This window comes from Pseudorca crassidens, chromosome 13 (assembly GCF_039906515.1).
Source record: "Pseudorca crassidens isolate mPseCra1 chromosome 13, mPseCra1.hap1, whole genome shotgun sequence".
Classification (NCBI taxonomy): Eukaryota; Metazoa; Chordata; class Mammalia; order Artiodactyla; family Delphinidae; genus Pseudorca; species Pseudorca crassidens.
This window is the reverse complement of record NC_090308.1, coordinates 49,763,581-49,783,901: the sequence shown is the minus strand read 5'-3', so window position 1 is coordinate 49,783,901 and position 20,321 is coordinate 49,763,581. Positions and strand designations below refer to the sequence as shown.

The 20,321-nt window shown below is 43.7% G+C and overlaps 1 protein-coding gene across 5 annotated transcripts in view; it reads left to right on the top strand.

Annotated features, from left to right (window-relative positions):
* The window catches only part of ARMC2 (armadillo repeat containing 2), a 236,578-nt gene that overhangs the window by 113,699 nt on the left and 102,558 nt on the right, over positions 1 to 20,321 (top strand). For all 5 annotated transcript variants that reach the window (XM_067702383.1, XM_067702382.1, XM_067702384.1 and 2 more), the window contains 4 exons: positions 290 to 550; positions 1,033 to 1,105; positions 9,181 to 9,352; positions 16,477 to 16,678. In XM_067702383.1, the coding sequence (XP_067558484.1) occupies positions 333 to 550; positions 1,033 to 1,105; positions 9,181 to 9,352; positions 16,477 to 16,678 (665 nt within the window). In that variant the 5' untranslated portion in view covers positions 290 to 332. The remainder of the gene's footprint in view (positions 1 to 289; positions 551 to 1,032; positions 1,106 to 9,180; positions 9,353 to 16,476; positions 16,679 to 20,321) is intronic.

Sequence of the window (20,321 nt, the reverse complement as noted above, 5' to 3'; positions counted from 1 at the left end):
TTTCTCTCCAGGTTTAGCTTTCACTCTAGGTCCCTTCCCTGCGCGTCATTTCCCTTAATCGCATGTATTCCCAAAGGCATCACTGTGCATGTCAACCTATTTTTTTGAAAGCTCTTTTCCCTTCCTGATCTTCTAAGTGTAACTGCGTGGTAGGTTTTTAATTAAAAGTTGTGATTGTTTTTTCAAGTTTAATATACAGGAATGGTTTAAGTATGTATGGTTGGGTTTGAGCACTCCTTTCTAAATGACTGGATGAAAATAGTTGATATTTTGTACCCTATATTTGCAGGGTGTGGTGTCTGCCTGAAGAACATTGCACTTTAAAAGGAAAGATGCTGTCTCCAAATGATAAAAAGTTAGAAAAGCTAGATCCGTTTTACCGACCTTCAGTGTCCAAGCAGAAGACTAGTGCAGAAATCATAAGTGAAGCACGAAATGCCTTAAGAACTGTTAGGACCCAAAGACCATTTACACCACGGGAAGACCAAAGAAAACTATTTGGACGTGCATCTTCAAGAACACCAGAAAATAGACCCCCGTCTTCCTTCAGGTATTTAAAATTTCTCTTGCCTATACACTCAAGTATATATATGTATGAAGATGACATTTTCCCTTAATTCTGGTTACGGATAGTTGCTTTTCTAAGTGTGACTTCTGCTAATTATACCTCTTATATCTGTTCAAGCTTTCTAAAGATATTTCCAGACCTTGGGTCCAAGACGTTGCTTTGGTTTGAAATGGTTAATAATGATTGTCATACCAACTTTATAAAGTAATATGAACAAAGCTTTAAAAAAAATCACAGTATACATTCCTTCTTTTCATTATTCAATATTTACAATCCTCCTAAAAGCAAGAAAAGAGTTGTTAATAAAATGTTTAAAGTACTATGATTTTTAAAAATCGCTTCTTCCTTAAGGCTTATGCATTGAATGCTTTTACTTGTTTGGGGTCTAGAGTTAACTAACATACTAGAAATTTTTAAAAATGATTCTTTACAAACTAACACTTCTCTTCTGTCTCCTATGCTAGCGTCCATGCATCCAGTTTTGAGTCCTCTGATTCCAGACCCATCTTTGGCACACGTCTCAGTCCACTAGAGCTTGTGAGTACTTTATGTTACCACGGGTGCTATGAAATGGAATTGGCCCCAGTACTTGGAATCAGCACTTCTATATGCTGAGAAAATGATCACATAGACCTAAATGTATTAATAATTTGATATGAAAGCAAATTCTTTTATACTTTTTCAAATATAATGGTTTGTATATAATGAAACACGTTTATTATTCACCTATAGTTTCATAACAAAGAGGAATTTTAGAGATATATAGTAACTTGGCAAACAAATGTTTCACAGTATCTTTTAAATTATGCATATGTATTTTATTTTCAGTAGTTACATATACAAATAAATTATAGATGCATGTACATAATCAAAGATTTGTTACCAAAAAAACCCTCCAGCAGTCTTCCATCCCCTTATTTTTCATTCTCCACTCCCCAGTGCTCTCACTTTAAACTCTTTTGGCACATTCTTTTGGTATTTACATCCAAATTTTTAAATAATAACAGTGTCTTGCTGCTCTCTGACTTAGGAGCTTGAGGAATTATCTAATGACTTCCTGCTAGGGAAGATGAAGATTTAACCCTTGTCTGTCTTCCCACACACCTCCTCACAACACATTCACCCTTTCTGTCCCCACTGCTACTCCCAGTATAGATATATCATAATTTTGGTTAGATCCCTTTTCTCTGAGTGCGATTATATAAATTCTGTTTATAGCTGAGCCTTGAACTAATGATGATTAATGATGATTACTTCTCCTTCCCTGCACCACTCTTTGTTTTCCCTGGTGTTAATAATTGCCTTGCTCTTTTAGTTTTGTATTATTATTGTTTCAACTCCAAACTCTTCTCCAGTGGCCTATATTTCCTTCATATATTCAGACACATGAGGTATTGATTCATCTCCTTGGAGAACTTTTCACACTCCCTCCTGGACCACTTGCCCTGGGCATCTGCACACAGCTTGCTACTCCTTCCTGTGCTGGTTTTATATTTCCTGTATCCCAAGTCCTCCTTTTTCTTGATTTACTCTTGTTTTAGCAGAGTACTCCCTCCAATAGCTTCTTGAGAAAGGGTGTATGGGAAATAAATTATTTGAGACCTTGACTGCTGTTTTTTCTCTCTGGAAGTTTATAGGATTTTTTCTTTTTGTTCCCAGTGTTCTGAAATGTCCTGATGCTGAGCACTTTCAATGTGAAATCTTGTACCCTTCAGCTCTGGGAAACGTCCTTGAATCATTTTGATGTGTCTTCCCCTCTTTTCTGTTCTTTTTGCCCTTTCTGGAATTTATTATTCGGATATAGGATCCCCTGGACTGGCCCTTCAGTTTTCTTATTTTCTCTTTTCTGGTTCTCATCATTTTTTGGATGAGGCTTTATCTTCTAATCCTTTTATTGAGTCCTTTTCATTTCTGCTATGATATTTTTAATTTCCTAAAGCTTTTCCCCCTCTAAATTATCTTTTTTTAAATATATAGTATTCTGTTCTTATTTAATGGTTGCAGCATCTTATCTCAGTATATTAATGGTAGTTTTGATTTTTTAATTGTTTGCTTCTTTTAAAATCTCTGTTGCTTTTGTGTATGTTGGGGGGAGGGCTTAAAAAAGAAATTTATTTTCTCACAGTTCTGAAGATTAGAAGTTCAAGATCAAGCTGGCAGCAGGGTTGATTTCTTCTCAGATCTCTCTCCTTGGCTTATAGATGGCTATCTTCTTCCTGTGTCATCACATGGTCTGTCCTCTGTGTCTCTGTTGCAGTTTTACATTTGCCTTGGTCTCTCTTTTTTTCGTAAGAGACTCTCTTCTGATAGCTCACGCTGCTTGTTTGGCTGTTCTTATTTGAGAGGGGAAGCATGTGGAATGGATTGGTCAACCCACAGGTGATATCTACGCAAACCTGCATTTAGGGGGATTTGGCTGGGCTGTGTTGTTTGTGAGACCCTCAATAGCAATATCTTTAGGGCTTTCCTTGTGGGCTGCTCAATTCTCTGTAGAATATTTCTTGGAGGATAAAGACTGGTTGCTAACTGTTGGGCTGTACCCTGCAGGCCTGCAACGCCTGTGCTTGCCCAGCTTTAAGACTGAAGAAAGAGCCCAGAGTCGGCAATAGAGACATCAGTTATAGGGGGCAATTTCTCTGGCTCATTAGTTACCAGGGGAACCAGCAGGGGTGCATGCCCTTCACTTCCCCTTTGATAAGCTATCAGGTGGAGATGTTCTGATCTAAAGACTAGAACAGTCACCAGCTGGGTCAGGGGCGAATATGTAGGAAGGTCAGTCATGTGAGTAGGGTTTAGGTGAAGCAGATGCTGCTCGTGCAGGGGATGTACAGAGAGCAAGAGATCAGTCATTTTGAGTGGCCTGACCATACATACACTGACTTCTAGGAGCCAGGAGGAAGAAGGTAGGAATGCCTAGCATTCAGTATGTCAATATTCAGTTAACATCTATGTTTACATTAAGTATCCTGACTCTTGACTGTGCCTGGTTAGCCTGATTCAGAGACCCTCTGTTTCATCCTCTCCGAAGAACACACTCCCCATCTAATCCTGGGTTCAGTAGCCTGACTGCGTAGAGCTGGGAGGGAAGGAGTTACACAGACTTTCAACCAATTTTCCTTAGGCACCCCTGCCTTTATGCCCCTGCTACCGCAAGTACCTGGTGATACCAGTTCCTTAGACTTTCATGGAACTGGGGCGTCAGTCAAGCTGCTTCTCAATTTTTATTACTGTTTATGTGTGTGTATGTTTGTGTGTGCATATGTTTGGGTTTTTTTGTTTTTTTGGGGTACGTGGGCCTCTCACTGTTGTGGCCTCTCCGGTTGCGGAGCACAGGCTCCGGATGCGCAGGCTCAGCGGCCACGGCTCATGGGCCCAGCCGCTCCGCGGCACGTAGGATCTTCCCGGACCGGGGCACGAACCCGTGTCCCCTGCATGGGCAGGCGGACTCTCAACCACTGTGCCACCAGGGAAGCCCCGTATGTTTGTTTTTGATGAACTATTTTAAAGTAAGTTGTAGCCCTTATAAGACTTTTTCCACAAAAATTTAAGCATGCATCTCACATTAACAGGGACAGTCTCCTACACCACAATGCTATCATCACAGATCAGAAAATTAACGTTACTCAGTAGTATCATTTAATGTATAGTCCGTGCCCAAATGACCCCGATTGTTTCAAAATGCATCATATATTCCCAAAGTACTCATCAAAATGCCTCTGTGAGGAAGATTATACTTGTTCTTATATTGCAGATGACAAAAATAAGATTCCAAAATAGGAAGCATGAACCAGTGTGCAATAAGTATTGTATTTTGTCAGCCATCGTTGACGTATGGCTTCTTGTACCTACAGCCTTGGAAACCACTTGGGTTTTGAGCCAGCAACAGCAAGAGGGCCCCCGGTTTAGCAGCCCAGTAGGTCTGACTTGTTGCAGAGTGGCTCTCCATTCTACAGTTCTGTCGTTTGACTCCTATGCTTTGTTTTTAATATTGCTGTAATTTGGGGGGACTCACTCTTTCCTAAAAATCTAAATTTTTAGAGTTCACATGGTCCCTGTCAAAGTATAGTTCTTGGACTGCAGGATTAGGTGTTAGGCAAAGATAATGTTGGCATTTGCCTCTGTTTAGGATCACTGCAGTTAAATTTCTTTACCGCAGAATGGTTGGGTGCTATGTGCAAATCAGGCTAAGAATAACTCCGTTAGTTTGAGTTTTTTTGTTGGAGTGCATTATTTAAGGGTCTCAGGTATATTTCGTTTTAAACCATAATTAAAGTTTGGAGCTCCCGGTCAAAAAAACCTGAAAGTGGCCTCATAACTACCTCCCCTTCCACCTTTTCTCCTCCTTTCCACTAGACCTTTTAAAGAACCCTTTGACTCTGGTGACCACTAAATTGACAAAGAGGGGAGATCAGGGGCAATGGGAGCCCAGGGAGAGGGAGGGAGGTAACGACCCCTAGAGGGTGGGGGAGGGGTGGTACATACTTAAGTTCCTTAAGGATGCAGTTGCTGAAAGAATTTGTGAAGACCTAAACAATTGAATTTCAGCACTTTTTGGATCTGGGACACTTTCTCAGGCTGGTTTGCCTTTTAATAGTTCCTCATGCAGCCCTCAGGCAGGGAAGAAGGACCCATTCCAGCTCCTACATTTAACAAATCCTCTCAACTCTTTGCACCTGTAGGCTGACAGCTCTCTGTCCCCTCCCCGCCCACCCCCTCCCCTTATTGGCCTGTGCTCCTCCCACAGCCTCCAGCAGGTGTGGGCTGCCTACACTTAGAAGCGCCCTGGGCTTCTGAGAATGACAGGAGAACTGACACTCCTGGTCCCGGCTCACCAGGGTTCCCGTTAGCACCTGTAATCTTACAAGTCAGGGGAAAGCACTGCAGTTTGCAGTCTGCCATGAGCATTTATATCCACCTTCTATGTAGGTGTGCCTGCACAGCTTTCTCTTTCTCAGCAGCTCTCCCCCTTCCCACGACAGCTCTGAGACGTGGGGCTGTTGTGTAGTGATAGTTATTTCCGTTCTGCCACTCGGGTTAGTTAGCTGATGTTCCGATTTACAGGGTTGTATAAAGTAGGAAAAGAGATTGAGGAAATAGGAAGTTTTGTCTTTCATCATTATCATTGTCAAAACAGAGTTCTCCTTATGTTTCTGAAACTTACAAAGCCTAGTTATTTACACTCCAAGTATTTTTTTTTTTGGCTGCACCATGCAGCATGTGGGATCTTAGTTCCCCGACCAGGGATGGAACCCATGCCCCCTGCAGTGGAAGCATGGAGTCTTAACCACTGGACCACCAGGGAAGTCCCCAGGTATTTTTATTAATTAAACTTTTTACTGACATACTGAAAAGACACAGATCATAAGAGTACCGCTTGATAAATTTACGCAAACTCCACAGACTCGGTAACCAGCATTGAAGAAGAAAGAAACAGGTCATTACCAGCGCCCCAGAAACCACCTTCCCAGGGTGACCACCGTCCTGACTTCTCACAGCATAGATTAGTTTCAGCCCGTTTTTGTATCTTATAGGAACCGAGTTCCAAGTATTTGACAAGTAAAACAAAACTGAATATATTTTAAAAAGAAAGGGACTTAGAAGCCCATATATACCTTTGGACTAGGGGAGGTCCAGGGTAAGAAAGAGCAGAATGCGAATGTCAAAGCAGTGTTTTTTCTTTCACTGTTTCTGAAACGGAAGGGTGACATTACAGCAGTGAATCACATGCTGGGAGTGACAGAGGAGGCCAGAGGACCTGTGGAGAAAATCATAGTAATAGAAATGCACCTACAATTGCCACATCCAAAGAGGGGTGTGTGTGTGTGTGTGTGTGTGTGTGTGTGTGTGTGTGTGTGTTCTGTTGCCTTACAGATTAAATTACAGCAACCTTCTGAGATGGGAGGTCTTGGACCCCCTTTTCCAGTCCTCATGTAGAGTGGGACCCCACCTTCCCAGCTGGTGATCCGGAGGAGCCAGGTCAGAAGCTGGTCAGGGCCCACCGTGCTGGGATGAGAGTCAAGGCCAGCCAGACCCCTTAAATATTCTAGGGGGTTTGTCTTCGTTGATTGGGTTGTTCTATGAAAATAGTCTTTCAGTCTTCAAGGGACTCTAGCAGTTTTCTCTAACAGGACAGATCTTGAAATCTGACTTTTCCAGTACCTTGGTTATACGCCAGTCACTGGCTAGTATTATGACACAAAACTTGAGGGAGGTAAGGTTCTCAAGTGAAGATTTAAACCCACTTGCAACATTCTCTGAATTATAAAATGAAGTGAATTTTACAAGAAAAAATTTTTACTCTTGTGCTTCAAAAAAGCCATTTTGCTCCACAGAGTGAAAGAACATTTTGTAGAACCTGACATGATAGAAATTGATGGCTTGTTTCGTTTTCCCTTGGAGAATTAAAAATGCTTCACACGCATCACTTTATATTTTAAGTAGTCCAATGAGGTATAGGTTTAAATGCGATACATAATTTAGTAAAGGTCAGTAGTAAAATGGAACTAATTTTTTATTATGCAAGCAATGACTAATTTTGCACTAGGAAAATAATGCCTTTTATCAAGGAGCAGTTAAGGGGATTTATCTTGCCATCCAGAGATAATTCAGTTATTCCCTTCTGGGTAAAAATTAGCATTGCAAAACCACATTTTCTATTTTATAAGATCGTTTATTTAGTACCCAAAACATTTCTAATAGTTACGGCATCTGTAAAAGCAGCCATTTACTTTGTCTGCGTTATTATTGTTTGGCAGACTTCTCAATCTTTGTTTCAGATGCAAGGTACCTGCAGAGTACAGACATTTTGAGATAAGAAAACCTTGAATCCACATTCAGTATTGAGAAGGTTATACTTATGTATTTCATCTTTCATAATTAAATGTAGAGCACTTATTTGCCTATATCATACTCTTAGATTTTATTGTTGCTATTAGTTTCATGGCCTAAGTCACATTCTTATGAATATTTTGCAACAAATTAAGGAGGCTGTAAAGTAAACCGACTCTTTATTAAACAAATATAACATAATTTATACAGATAGATGAGTGTTGTCTCCTTCAGAATAAACCCCTCTGAATTCGGGATCTTTTTTCCAGCAAGGTTGCCTCAGGATCTAGGGCCTTAGCTTTTGAGACTTAAAAGTAACGTGGAACCAAATCTGGTAAAGGGTGAGCAGCTTACCGAGATATGCTAGGGAGGGAGCTAGCATATCTTGAGTCTCCATAAGAAGACTTGTATATATATCAGTGTCCCTGCAAGAAGGGAACTGCTGTCTCCATTTGATAGCTGGGCAAGTTCAAAGAAGTAAATGGCCCACCCAAGTTCACATAACTAGTAAGTGGGTTTGATCTCAGAGTCATTTACTCTTCCTGTCTATTATGCTGATTATTTTATTTATGCTTTTTTAACTGTGTTTAGAAGAATGTATCTCTATAGTCATAAAACCGATTTTGGGTTTTATTTGGGTCTGGTTTATGAACCGTTTACAGATGTAAATGACCAACAGGATATAAAAAATATTTTGAAAAATGTTACCGTTATTGAAATAAGCAGATTCTTGAGAGGAGAACACTAATATAGATGTCTGTGTTCTATTAATGTATATGAGAAAATGAGTGAAATTCTGTGTCATATATGATAGATGACCTCACCCATTTTTCTAAATTATCTGACTTGAATGTCACACTAGATTTTTAAAAAATTTGTTAATTAACCTATTGGATTGAGAGTCACTTACTTCACACAGTATGTAAGTGATTTGAGGAACTTTAACTTGATTACTTTTGGCTAGAGAGCTAGAAGCACTTGCTGCATAAGATTGTGCTTTCATAGACAGATAATCTTGTTGCCTTGGGCCACCAGGCAACACCACCAGGCAAAAAGTGGGAGTTTAGGCCCCTGTGAGGCTGCGGCCCCAGGTTGGGTTGGAGGCCACTGCCACCTGGAGGTTAGGCCAGAGGGTGCTCTGGGTGGCACAGTGCTTGGTGCAGGTGGTTTTAAGTCTTTAAGGAACTGGAATTTTGCTAGTAATGTCCCTTTTCTAAGGGTATCAGCATAGAATTTTTGAGATGTAGCAAATAAAACATTTTCATATCATAAGTCCAAGACTACTTATTGCTCTTCTGTTTTGTGACTTTTTAATCTACATTATTAAAAATTTTTTTATATCATTAAAAAGATACTTCTGTCAAGTCCAAAATATATAAAGGTAGTATTTAAATTCCACACAGTTCTTGGCACATGTGGGTGCCCAATAAATGTTTTCTGAGCTGAATCGAACACAAAAATTTACAAAGTATGTTGAATGTACTATACCATATTTTATAGTCTCTTGTAGAGATCTGTTTGCTGGCATGGGTAAACCTTTTTTTTTCAAATACACTAAGCAGGACAGTAGAGTATTTCATACAATATAATTGACAAAACAATGAAAAAGTGTTATATACCTGACACATTAAGCAAGGTGGGCCAACGAGACGGAGAACCAGGGGGCTGGGGAGAAGCCAGGCAGGAAGCCCTGTGCTCCTCTGGAAGTGTCAGGGCCAGCTCTGAGTGGTGAGTCTTATTCAAGACAAACTCATGCCAATCATTTAAAAAAAATCTCTTTCCAGAAACCAAAACCTCCAGCATCTCCTGCCACAGAAGAGGATCCCTGCCATTCCTTTCCAAAACCCCCAGTGGACCCCACGAAGATTAGAAGGATAAGCAGTGCCCGGGCGCGCTTACACAGGGCGGCCTCGCAGGGGGCTCTTCTGCCAGACATGACCCTTCCTCCTGCTCAGCGTAAGGCCACGTAACATCCTTTAAAACCTGGGGGCAAGCATGTTTCTTGAGTTTGCACACAAGAGTTATTTTTATATGATGTTTTTCAAACTGCACATGATTTTTTATGTTAACTTCATTAATCTTGTGCAAAAGCTGGTTAAGAAACATTTTATGGGTGTTTATTAAGGTTTTTTTAAAAAAAGTTACTTGGGGCTTCCCTGGTGGCGCAGTGGTTGGGGGTCCACCTGCCGATGCAGGGGACGCGGGTTCATGCCCCGGTCCGGGAAGATCCCACATGCCGCGGAGCGGCTGGGCCCGTGAGCCACGGCCGCTGAGCCTGCGCGTCCGGAGCCTGTGCTCCGCAACGGGAGAGGCCACAGCAGTGAGAGGCCCGCGTACCACAAAAAAAAAAAAAAGAAAAGTTACTTGGTAGAAAAAGAATATTAGGATAAGTGTTCTTTAATGAATGCGTTTACCTATTGATATATTGGAAATCATTTCTAAATTAGAGTTCAAAAAGTTGTTAATTTCATTAGGCATATTTAAGATTCATATAATGTACGCTAAGCTTAGGTCTTTGAAAATACCTTTCTGATCCCATGTGAAAATGTAACCACAAGTTGAATGGGGCTTATCCTGTGGCCACAGAAGTGCTGGCATGTATCTAAACCTGGAAACAGAGAAGCTAAAAACCTCACATCCTAAGGAATGCCCCCAATAATTGGAATCACCCCCTGTCCAGGGCACACTAAGAGTTTTTCAAACTGTAGGAAATGTCCGGTTAGTTGGATGACAATCGATTTAGTGGATCACACAAACATTTAAAACAATGAAGTAGAATAAAATAGAATGGAAAATGTCAGGGCACATTGCAGACAATAAATGCTAGTATGGCTTCAAGGACTTTACTTCAGTCACGTACACGTGTGTTCAGGATCATATTACAAGTTTACTATACATTATATTTACATTACAAATTTATCATTACTATATGTAGCCCCAAAAGTTAGAAATCCCCTTTAACAGGGGCTGATAGAATTGGCCCTCCTTCAGTCAACAGGATTGATGAAGAGGAGGGATAGGTTTACACTCAGAGAGAGGAGATAATCTGAAGATGATCCCAAAAGTTACAAGCCACCACCTTAGGATCCTACTTGTTTGACATACAAGCCTTTTCTTTTAATTAGTCACCAACATTTAAATGTAGAAGGTCTTATGGAAGAATCTAGATGTATGACTTTTTGTGAAAAATTGGAAGATCTGGCAAGCGCTGGGCCCGCTTTCTGTGCAGCCCCCATGGGGAGTGATTGAGCTGAGTAGCCCCCAGCCCCATTAGCCCGGGATATGATCTGCAGTCCCCATGTCTCCCCCGCCCACTGCACTCATTTTCCTGTCTGGTCCCTAATGATCCCTGATGCAGCTGAAGAGGTACAATCAAGGAGAAAGGAAAAGACAGAGACAGCGCAGGGTGTGCGTGCCACACCTCGATGGCGTATGGAGTGTGTAATGAGGCAATCTGCCTTACCTTGATGTCCCAGTTTGTTTCTCTTCTAACAGTCAATCAGGTATTTATTGAGCCCCTACTAACTGCCAGGTGCCAGTCTAGGCCAACAGAGTCCTGCCCTCAAAGAGCTCATGAGGGGAGACAGGCGATAAACTGGAAAGCCAAGAAGTAAGACAGCAGTTGGGTTCTGAGTGCTGAGAAGAAGGTGAGCTAGATGCTGGGCTAGGGAGTGACTGTGGCAGGAGGAATCGTGTCACCTCTGGAAGGTGTCCTTGAGGAGGTGGCCTCTGAGTTGAAATGTGAATAATGAGGAGAAGGCAGCCGGGCGGAAATCTGTAAACACAGTGCCCAGGCTGAAGCTGAGGCCGGAGATGGGCGCAGACTTGGCTGGTGGACCCCAAGGCCCATGTGGCTGGAAGGGGGAGGGAGCTGAGGACACAGGGCCCAGTCAGGGCCGGGCCAGGGGGGACATGGCCAGGACTTTATTCTTCCTGCAGTGAAAAGCCAGGGCAGGGTTTGAGCAAGGGAGAGACATCATCTGATTTCTGTTTCTTAATAGTAGCTGCACGTTTAGACTCACCCGAGGGACTTTTCAGATGTTGCACCACCAGGGCCCCAGTCAGACCAGTTACATCAGAAAGAATTGGTACTTACGGGAGCCGAGTCCTTGCCAAGGTGAGAGGCAACGGGCTCGGGAGCCACGGTGCAGGGTGAGGTCAGACTCGGATAGGAACAGGGTCACTTCTTGTAAACAGGATGGCAGAGCCGGAGTGAGGGTTGCTGAGCTGTTGTTTATCAGCTGTTTTTGCTTCTGAGCCTGAATGCCGCACACATTTAACTCTCGGTGGCTTCCATTTGAAAATCCTGCTGCTTGCTGAGCTGTTGCCATGTGTGTGAAGGTGACAGGAGAGACAGATGTTTCCCCACCAGCCGAGGCACGTCCCTGTTTCTGTTCTTCCATCCACCCTGTGGGCAGTTGCCCCCTTCACCACTCCCATCATCCCTGGGGTCTGCGTCAGCACCCAGGAAACAGAGGCAGTAAAAAGTCATTGTCTTTTAAAAGCACACATCACCCAATTTAAAAAACCATTCTAATGCTCCAGCCTTGGACTCATTTTCCTTTGTACAGGAGCTCCTGGGCTTGTTTCAGAGTCCCTATTGTTTAGAAAAGGTATCCTTTGTTGGGTAACAGGCTCTAAAGGCCTGTGGTGGAGACTGAGACAGAGGGAATGTCCCTGCCCCTGGTGTGAAGTCATTAGTAGCTGACACCTCCCCAGGCAGGGCTGGTTTGGTGCCGTGGCAGGTTTGGAATTCCTGTTTGAAGAAAGTGAAAGAAAAGATGTGTGTCGTCGTGTTTGTAGGGCCAGCAGTTTAATCACTTGTGTTCAAATAGGGTTTTTGGCTGGAGGTGACCGTGTTGCTAATGCCCCCCTTACTCCAGCTGCACGGAGACCGCAGTGCAGGCTCCACCTTCTCACGATCTCTTTCGTCTTAGCCGCCATGGACAGGCTTCCTATGTGGGCTTCCTAAATATCCCCGGGTCTGTATTCTCCATCCCAACACTGCCCCACTGCTTTTATCACCTCTTGCCTTGTCCCTGGTCATCCAGCGCTCCTTTCCTGCTCCACCCTCCGCTCGCTGGGGGGCTGCAGGTGGGTCAGCACAAGGACCCTGGCCCTTGGAGCAGCCAGCAGAACGTGGGCACCAAGCGCCCGCGCAGACATGGCTGTGAGCAGCTGCCTTGTCCCTTCATCCCAGTGGGCCATGAAAGACGATGGTTTTCTCTCCGTGTGCCATAAGGGACAAGAGGTCAGGAAGCAAATAAAAATTAGATTTGCATCATCTTCTTGCTGAAAACCTTTCAGAGGGCCCCCCGTGCCTAAAGGAGAGCTTGCCAAACAGTTCCAGGGAACACTTTTGGCAAAAATATTAATAGCTTTTCCTTGGAGGAAGGGTCCTGTGCTCAACCTGTGCCTACTTCCCCTCCCTCTTGGAGAGCCACAGTGCACGTGAGCATAGTAAAGGGTGGGGAAGGCCATCTAGTAAAGTCACCTGTTTCGTTTAAATTCAGCCCAGCATTTTACAAACCTACTTGACTGTGGAATCTGTCTTTTGGGGAACACAGTTTGGGAAACACCGACCTAGCGCAGAAGTTGGCAAACTTCTTCTGTAAAGGGCCAGAGGGTGAATGTTTTAGACCTAGTGGGCCATAGAGTCTCTGTTCAACCTACTCAACTCTGCATTGCAGCAGACTGATTTATGGCTGCTAAAATTCGAATTTCATATAATTTTCACATGTTACAAAATATTGTTCTTTTGATTTCTTTTTTTTTTTTTGCTCAACCATTTAAAAATATAAAAGCCATTCTTAGCTTGCAGGCTATACAGAAACAGGGGGCAGGCCAGATTTGGTGGGGCTGCAGTTTGCTGACTCCTGGTCCAGGGGATGAAGTCTTCACTGTGTAGCGTGCATAGTTCTGCCCCAGCCTAACATTCCAGGCCCTTCTCGCCCCTCTCCTTTGCCTGCCTACACCCCCTGCCTCTGGTCTGCGCACCAGCAATATGGAACCCTTAGAGTTCCCCACACCCATCCTGCTGTTTCATGCCTCATGCCGTCTGCTATATAATTCGCTGGACACAGGCATAATGAGAATGGAGCTCTTTGTTCAAAAATCGTTTAGAATTTCAAGATGGCAACAGCAAATCATTAAACCAAGTTCAAGGCCCTTCTAAGCATGGGGTCCTGCTTGACTGTACAGCTTCGACACACTTGAAGCTGACTCTCACGCCAGACTTTTGTTCCCTTTTCTCAGAACTCTTTTTTGGCCTCCTATTAACCCTTTGGAATGCTTTTCAGGCTCCATCTTCTCTATGAATCTTTCCCTGACCAACTCCAACCCCTCAGGACTCCCCTGCTCTCTTACTCGTCCTTACCTGGCGCAGACCACACTGTACTGAATCTCTGTCTGGACGCATCTGCCTCTCTGTTTCCCCTACTAGACTGAACAACTTCAGTAGGAAAAGTGGTTTTCTCTGTTTGAAGCCCGAGAGCATGAAACAGGGTGTAGTCTATAGTAAGTGCCAAAGAAAATATCTGTGAAACAGGACAGTTCCTACACGGTAAGGCTACTGGTTGTAGAATCCTTTTGAAGTGTACCATGATCTGTTACAAAATTAGTACAACGTGCTGCACATATTTTCCAGAGAGACCTAGAGCATCGTTACTCATGTTCAGTTGAATGGTGGACATCTAGCAGGAGTAAGAGTGAGCCCCGGGGCCACTCTTTTTTTTTTTTTTTTTTTTTTTTGTGGTACGCGGGCCTCTCACTGTTGTGGCCTCTCCCGCTGCGGGGCACAGGCTCCGGACGCGCAGGCTCAGCGGCCATGGCTCACGGGCCCAGCCGCTCCGCGGCATGTGGGATCTTCCCGGACCGGGGCACGAACCCGCGTCCCCTGCATCGGCAGGCGGACTCTCAACCACTGCGCCACCAGGGAAGCCCGCCGGGGCCACTCTTCGCTGTAGTAATAACTGACAGCTCGCTCCAGTAGCTTGTGAAGACAGAGGGGCTGCAGCTCCTCCATCCACAAGTAGGGTTGCATTTTTCCCTCTAGGACAGAAGCTCCATGGCGGCTGGGACTTCTCAGTTCACCACTGGACCACCAGCCCCTGCAACAGCATCTGGCACGTGGCAGTGGATGCTTCATAAATATTTGTGGAGTAAAAGAAACGAATACTAAAATATAGGGACAGGCTAACAGTGCTTTGTAATCTAAAATGAAGTATGTGCGTTGTAATTCAGACCTAAAGATATTTAAGGTTGTCTGGTGCTGTGGAGAGAGCCCTGGACTAGAAGTCAGGATTCGTGGGTTCCATTAATAATAATGATCATAACTTCTGGGTTTTGAGTGTGCTAGCACCACAGAAGTCACTTTACCAGGCCATTATCACTTGGGACCACTTGAGGAAGGGGAGAGAAGCTGAGTGAGCTGCCTGCATCACACAGCCTGTACTTGACCCCAAGTCTCATGGAATGCCAAGCCCATGCTCTCCCCACCATACAGTCTCGGCTCTCCCCGAACCTGCTCTGTGACCTTAGACTGGTCACCTTACCTTTTGGGTTCTCCATTTTCTCATCTGAAAAATGAAGGTTAGACTAGCCAATCTCTAAGGTTCCTTTCTGTTGTAAAATTCAGTGTTTGGAAAGCACGGAGCTTAGAGGAGCAGACGAGGTGGATTTGTTATTGTTGGTTTTTATTGGTTTGATGGTTCAAGTGCAGAAAAGGAAACCTTGAGTCATTTTGGAAAAGCTTGCAAAACTGTTTCTCTATATGAAGCTCATCCCTCTTGCCCCTTTGAAAAACATATTTTATCACGGACTAGAGTATAGTAGTAGCATCGTGGGTAAGCTCTTCCTAATGTCAATTTGCTGATGAAGAAACAGTGTTGTATTTTAAGTCTAAGGATCTGTAGCCGTAAACACAGTAGGTGTTTCAGTTCAGAGACTGGACTTCCTTTTTGCAACTTTATCTTATTCCTTTTTAGAAAGCCTTCTAAGTGTTTCAGTGCCCTCCTGTGTCCCCGCCTGGGAGTCGTCTGCTGGGCCTCCAAGAGCCGGCCCCTGCTTCTCTGATCACCTTTCTCCTCCCCTTCCCGTCACACACTCCACTTGAGCATGCCAGGCACACTCCTGCCTTTGGGCCTCCGCACGAGCTGTTCCCTCTGCTGGAAATACTGTCCCTCATCATCTGGTGGCTTGATGCCTTACCTCCAGTAAGGGTTTGCCTGCCATGCCCACCTGTTCAAAATTGCTACCTGCCCCAATTCCCAATCCCCTTTTACCCTTCTCCACTTTTCTACTTTTGCTTTTTTTCCATAGCACTTATTATCTATATACTTCATTTATTATGGTCTGTTACTTATTGTCTATTGTGTAAACAGGTGTATTGTTAGGATGTAAGCCCTATGAGGGCAGGGATCTTTGTTCTGTCACTAATGCATCCCAAGTGCTTAGGACAGTGCCTGACATCAGGAAGGTACTCAGTAAATATTTCTGAATGAAAAGTTACTAACATGATCAAATTCAGGAAGAAGAATTGTTATGGGACACAGAAGTATTTATGTGGACTTAGGTAGTTCATAAACCTCAATTAGAGTATTTACCTACAGGTAGACTCAAAGCTAATAGAGCTAAGATTCTATTCATTTTTACCTGCTGTATTGATGATGTCAAACCTAAAATAGTGGTGAGGTCTTGCATACGTTCAGGGAGGCTTTATCCGTACAATTCCAGACTTGATCACTATAAGTCATATGTAGTTTTTTTTTTTTTTTTTTTGCGGTACACGGGCTCTCACCGTTGTGGCCTCTCCCGTTGTGGAGCACAGGCTCCGGACGCGCAGACTCAGCGGCCATGGCTCACGGGCCCAGCTGCTCCGCGGCATGTGGGATCCTCCTGGACCGGGACACAAACCCATGTCCCCTGCATTGGCAGGCGGACTCTCAACCACTGCGCCACCAGGGAAGCCCCATATGTAGTTTTAAAATTGTATAAATTCTTGGATTGAAAAAAATATATTGAAAGGTAGTGATTCCTAAAATAAGAAATGCTTTGACAAAACATTTCCTTGGTTATTACAGCAAAGAGAGTGGAATCCAAAGAAACAGTTACGATGGGGGACTCTATGGTGAAAATACATGGGATTTATTTAACAGAATCAAATGCCATTGGCCACTTGAGTCACCCACCTCAGCTAACGTATGACGGAGACTTCGGTGAAATCAAGGAGCAAGAAATTTTCAAAGGGGCAGCATCCTTGCCATCTCATCTCAGAAGGGGAAGGTCAGTATTCTTTTCATTTAACTTTCCAGTCAGGACAACTATGTCATTTACCAGTTTGCTCTCTGTCTTATGTAGATGATTGATTTGCATTTTCCCCTTTTATGTAAACAAAATTTAAGTTAATGATGCATGAGTAGGGAGAGATGTCTTCTCACAGCTGAATGGGGTTGATTTTACATCTCCCTCTTTAATCCTCAGGAAAACAGTCATACCTGCCAAAGTGCTGCTTTGATAGGACTGTCAGAATAACGTCTCTGCTTTATTTGGGCTGTTCTAGCAAGCCCTTGAGTGATGACTGATCATTCTGTTTGTGTTACTTGGGATTCTTGCCCGGGCTGGAATGTCTCATTACCTCCCTTTAGGTTAGTTCGCTGTTGTTGACTCCACCAAAGAGTGGACACTTGATTTATTTTATTCTGCAGTAGAAACTTGGATTAGAATATTTATTTTGGAAACTAATAGTTAAAACAGGAGAGTCCTGTGGATTTCTCTTATCTATGATATCTCACTACTAATCCCTCATAAAATGAATGATTGAGGATTACTCTATTTCATACCATGTTCCTAGATAAGGCTTTTTTCACCCCAGTCTGTGATCCTTTCACTCCCATCCCATCTAGGAACCCCTAAATTCATACCGTGTTCCTGTGTAGGGCTTTCTAGGCTTCCCCTAGGAAATTGAGGAGCAATTTTCCTACCATATTAAGAAGTTGTAGAGAATGTTCACTGTATGGACTGTGTGAATTCTTACACTGGTATTTCCCTAAAGAAGCCTTGACTAACTGGGGAACCAGGGTGGGGAACAGAGCAGGCTCTGTTTTCCAGTCCCAGCCAGTAGTGATGCTAAGATAGGCAGAAGGTCTTGCACTGGACAGGGGCACTCAGTTAAGAGATATTTTTCTACGACTTTCCATTGGGTCATTGTGGGCAACTGCCCAGTTCGAATTTGCTTAACAAGATTAAATTCCATGGGCCATTTTAAGACCAAATGCTTGTTGCCCTCACTTAGATTTGGGTCTGACTTTGGCTTGTCCACATGTTGTGTGCTTAAAACTCCTCCCACCCCTACTGGCTGCTTGGCAGCGGGTTAGTTTAGCTGAACTGACCTTGTCTGCTGACACAGCCTGAAGAGCTTTGCACACACAGAATTTATATTAGGCAACCTAGTAGTCCTTGTAATGTCGCTTTGCATTCAGAACATTTTTTAAATTAAAGTAAAAATGAAATGTCTCCTTAAGTGGAAGAGGACTTCAAATTGGGACTTTGGGAGTTGAGCACAAAACATCAAACTAGCCATTGCGACAAATCTTTTCCAGTTAGTGAATAAGAATAGGCTGCGGACCTCAGAGCTTAAACATAAAAGGCAGCAGCAAAACTTGTGTTTCTTTCAGCACTGAACTGAAAAGGAAACATTTATCTTGCTGCACCCATCCTTACAGTAATTAAAGTTGACTAGGAAAAACCAGACAAGAGCTGTTTTCTTTTTTCTTTTTTCTTCTTGCAAGCCTTCAGATGTTGCAGAATAATCTGGCAAGCCAGGGTTCATTATGTCTTCCTCAGTCTGGGACAGCAAAGGCATTTTCAGTTACATATTTTATCCCACGAACAGCAAAGGAGAAATCAGTTAGGGGCTAGAGGCACTTCTTCCTGACTGTCCAAAATTATGAGGCACTGGCGGCAGCACTAATTGTTTTCTTTTTGCCTTGTTAGGATGGCTTTTGCATCGTATAGTGATTGCGTCTGTTTTGGGTTTGCCATACACCCTGGCAAGTTTAACTTCCAGTAACATTTTGGCTTTCGGAATCTTCACCTCCTTTAGTCATTGGATGGAACTTTTGCTGAGGTGATTCCCCCACAAAATATTTTTATACAGTAGGATTAAAACAAACCGGAAAATGGAAACTATTCGCAGTTCTTTCACTAATTACATTTGTGAATCAGTCTGGAACACTTGATAGTTGTTTCTGGTAAACATTTAAGTGAATAATTCCAAGAAATGATCTTTGCTCTGCAGTGGAGTATTCCCAGTCTTGATGCTGAAGCCCTACCCTCAATTAACATGTTTCCATGTTTACACCAGAAAGTGGAAAATGAAGACTCTTGTCAGTGAACTGGGCTGGCAGGAGAAGGGAGGGAAGGGATTGCGTAAGTGGAAGAGGGGGCAGCAGGAACCGACAGTGGGCTGAGGGCTGAGAAGGAGTGCGAGCAGCTTGTGTAGGGGACAGAGGAAGTGAGGTCACGCTCCCCGCACAGGGTCCTTGCTGCCAGTCCAGCGTGGGAGCCTCCACCTTCATGTCAGGACTTCTTGGGCCAGGGAGAGAAAGGAGTAGTTTAATTCAATGAAACCACATTGATTTTAGGGAAACCTATAATTTAGAATAAGCTCAGACCTGGGATGGACTGGAGTTTAACTTTATGCTGGTCATGAGAGTCCGCCTGCCGATGCAGGGGACACGGGTTCGTGCCCTGCTTCGGATAGATCCCACATGCCGCGGAGCGGCTGGGCCCGTGAGCCATGGCCGCTGAGCCTGCGCGTCTGGAGCCTGTGCTCCGCAATGGGAGAGGCCACAGCAGTGAGAGGCCCGCGTACCGCCAAAAAAAAAAAATGCTGAGCAAGGCATCATTGCAAGCAAGGTGGGCGGGGGGCGGGGAGGAAGCACTCTCTCACTTTCCAGAAGAGAATGCAATCTCTAGCCCCTATTGAACTGTCGTCTTCAAACAGCGTGCCAGTTACGACAGTCTGTGTGTCCGTTTGAGGATTCAGTCAAGGTTTGGCAGGCCTGCTCTTAACAACACTCTGTCTTCTCTTACTTTATGTTGCCATGTTTTGAAAATAGCTTCCATTAGAATATGTCTGTGTGTATATCTCCATCCATCATCCATCCAGTGGTTCTATCTGATGAACCCCTTTATACATCTGCTTTTTAAAACCTTTTAAGGCTTTCTGTATAAACATTGTTCAAACTCTCGTGGTTTGGAAGTGTGATTTTTAGGAGGAAAGCCCAACAGCATTCAGTTGTGGAGAGTCGAGAACTCTTTGTTGGGGGACCAGAGTCTGTGGATTTAGGATTGGTTCTCTCTCAGCCACTTGATTCAGCTGTGTGTTCTTTGACAAGTCTCTGAACACTTTCAGGGAGTCAGTTTTCTAATATATAAAGTGGAAAAAACTGTGCTCCTTCACTTCCATCTCCTCCCAGCCCTCACTATAGGCTGTGGAATGATAGCTGTTGGTTTAGAGGTGGGTACATGATCCAAGCCAGACCAATTGCATCCTTCCCTGGGACTTTTGCCAAAGCCTTTGGGGAAAGTGCTCTTTCTCCAAGTTCACAAGCTGTAAAGATGATGTTGACTTGGAGCCAACAGTGGCTATTTCATTGCCTTGTGGAGGGTGAGTCTGTCTGGGAAGTGATGTAGAAACAAACAGAGCCGAGGAATGGAGACAGTGACTGAGTTCAAGGATGACATATAAACCCCTAGATCCAGCTGTGCCTGAGGCCACCACATCCACACTGCAGACTGCTCTGTTTCATGAGCCAATATGTTCCTTTTTCTTTCTCTCTCTCTTACACTCTTCTTCCTTCCTTCCTTCCTTTTTCTTTTCTTTCCTTTTTTATCTTTCTTTCTTCTTTCCTTTATTGATTTA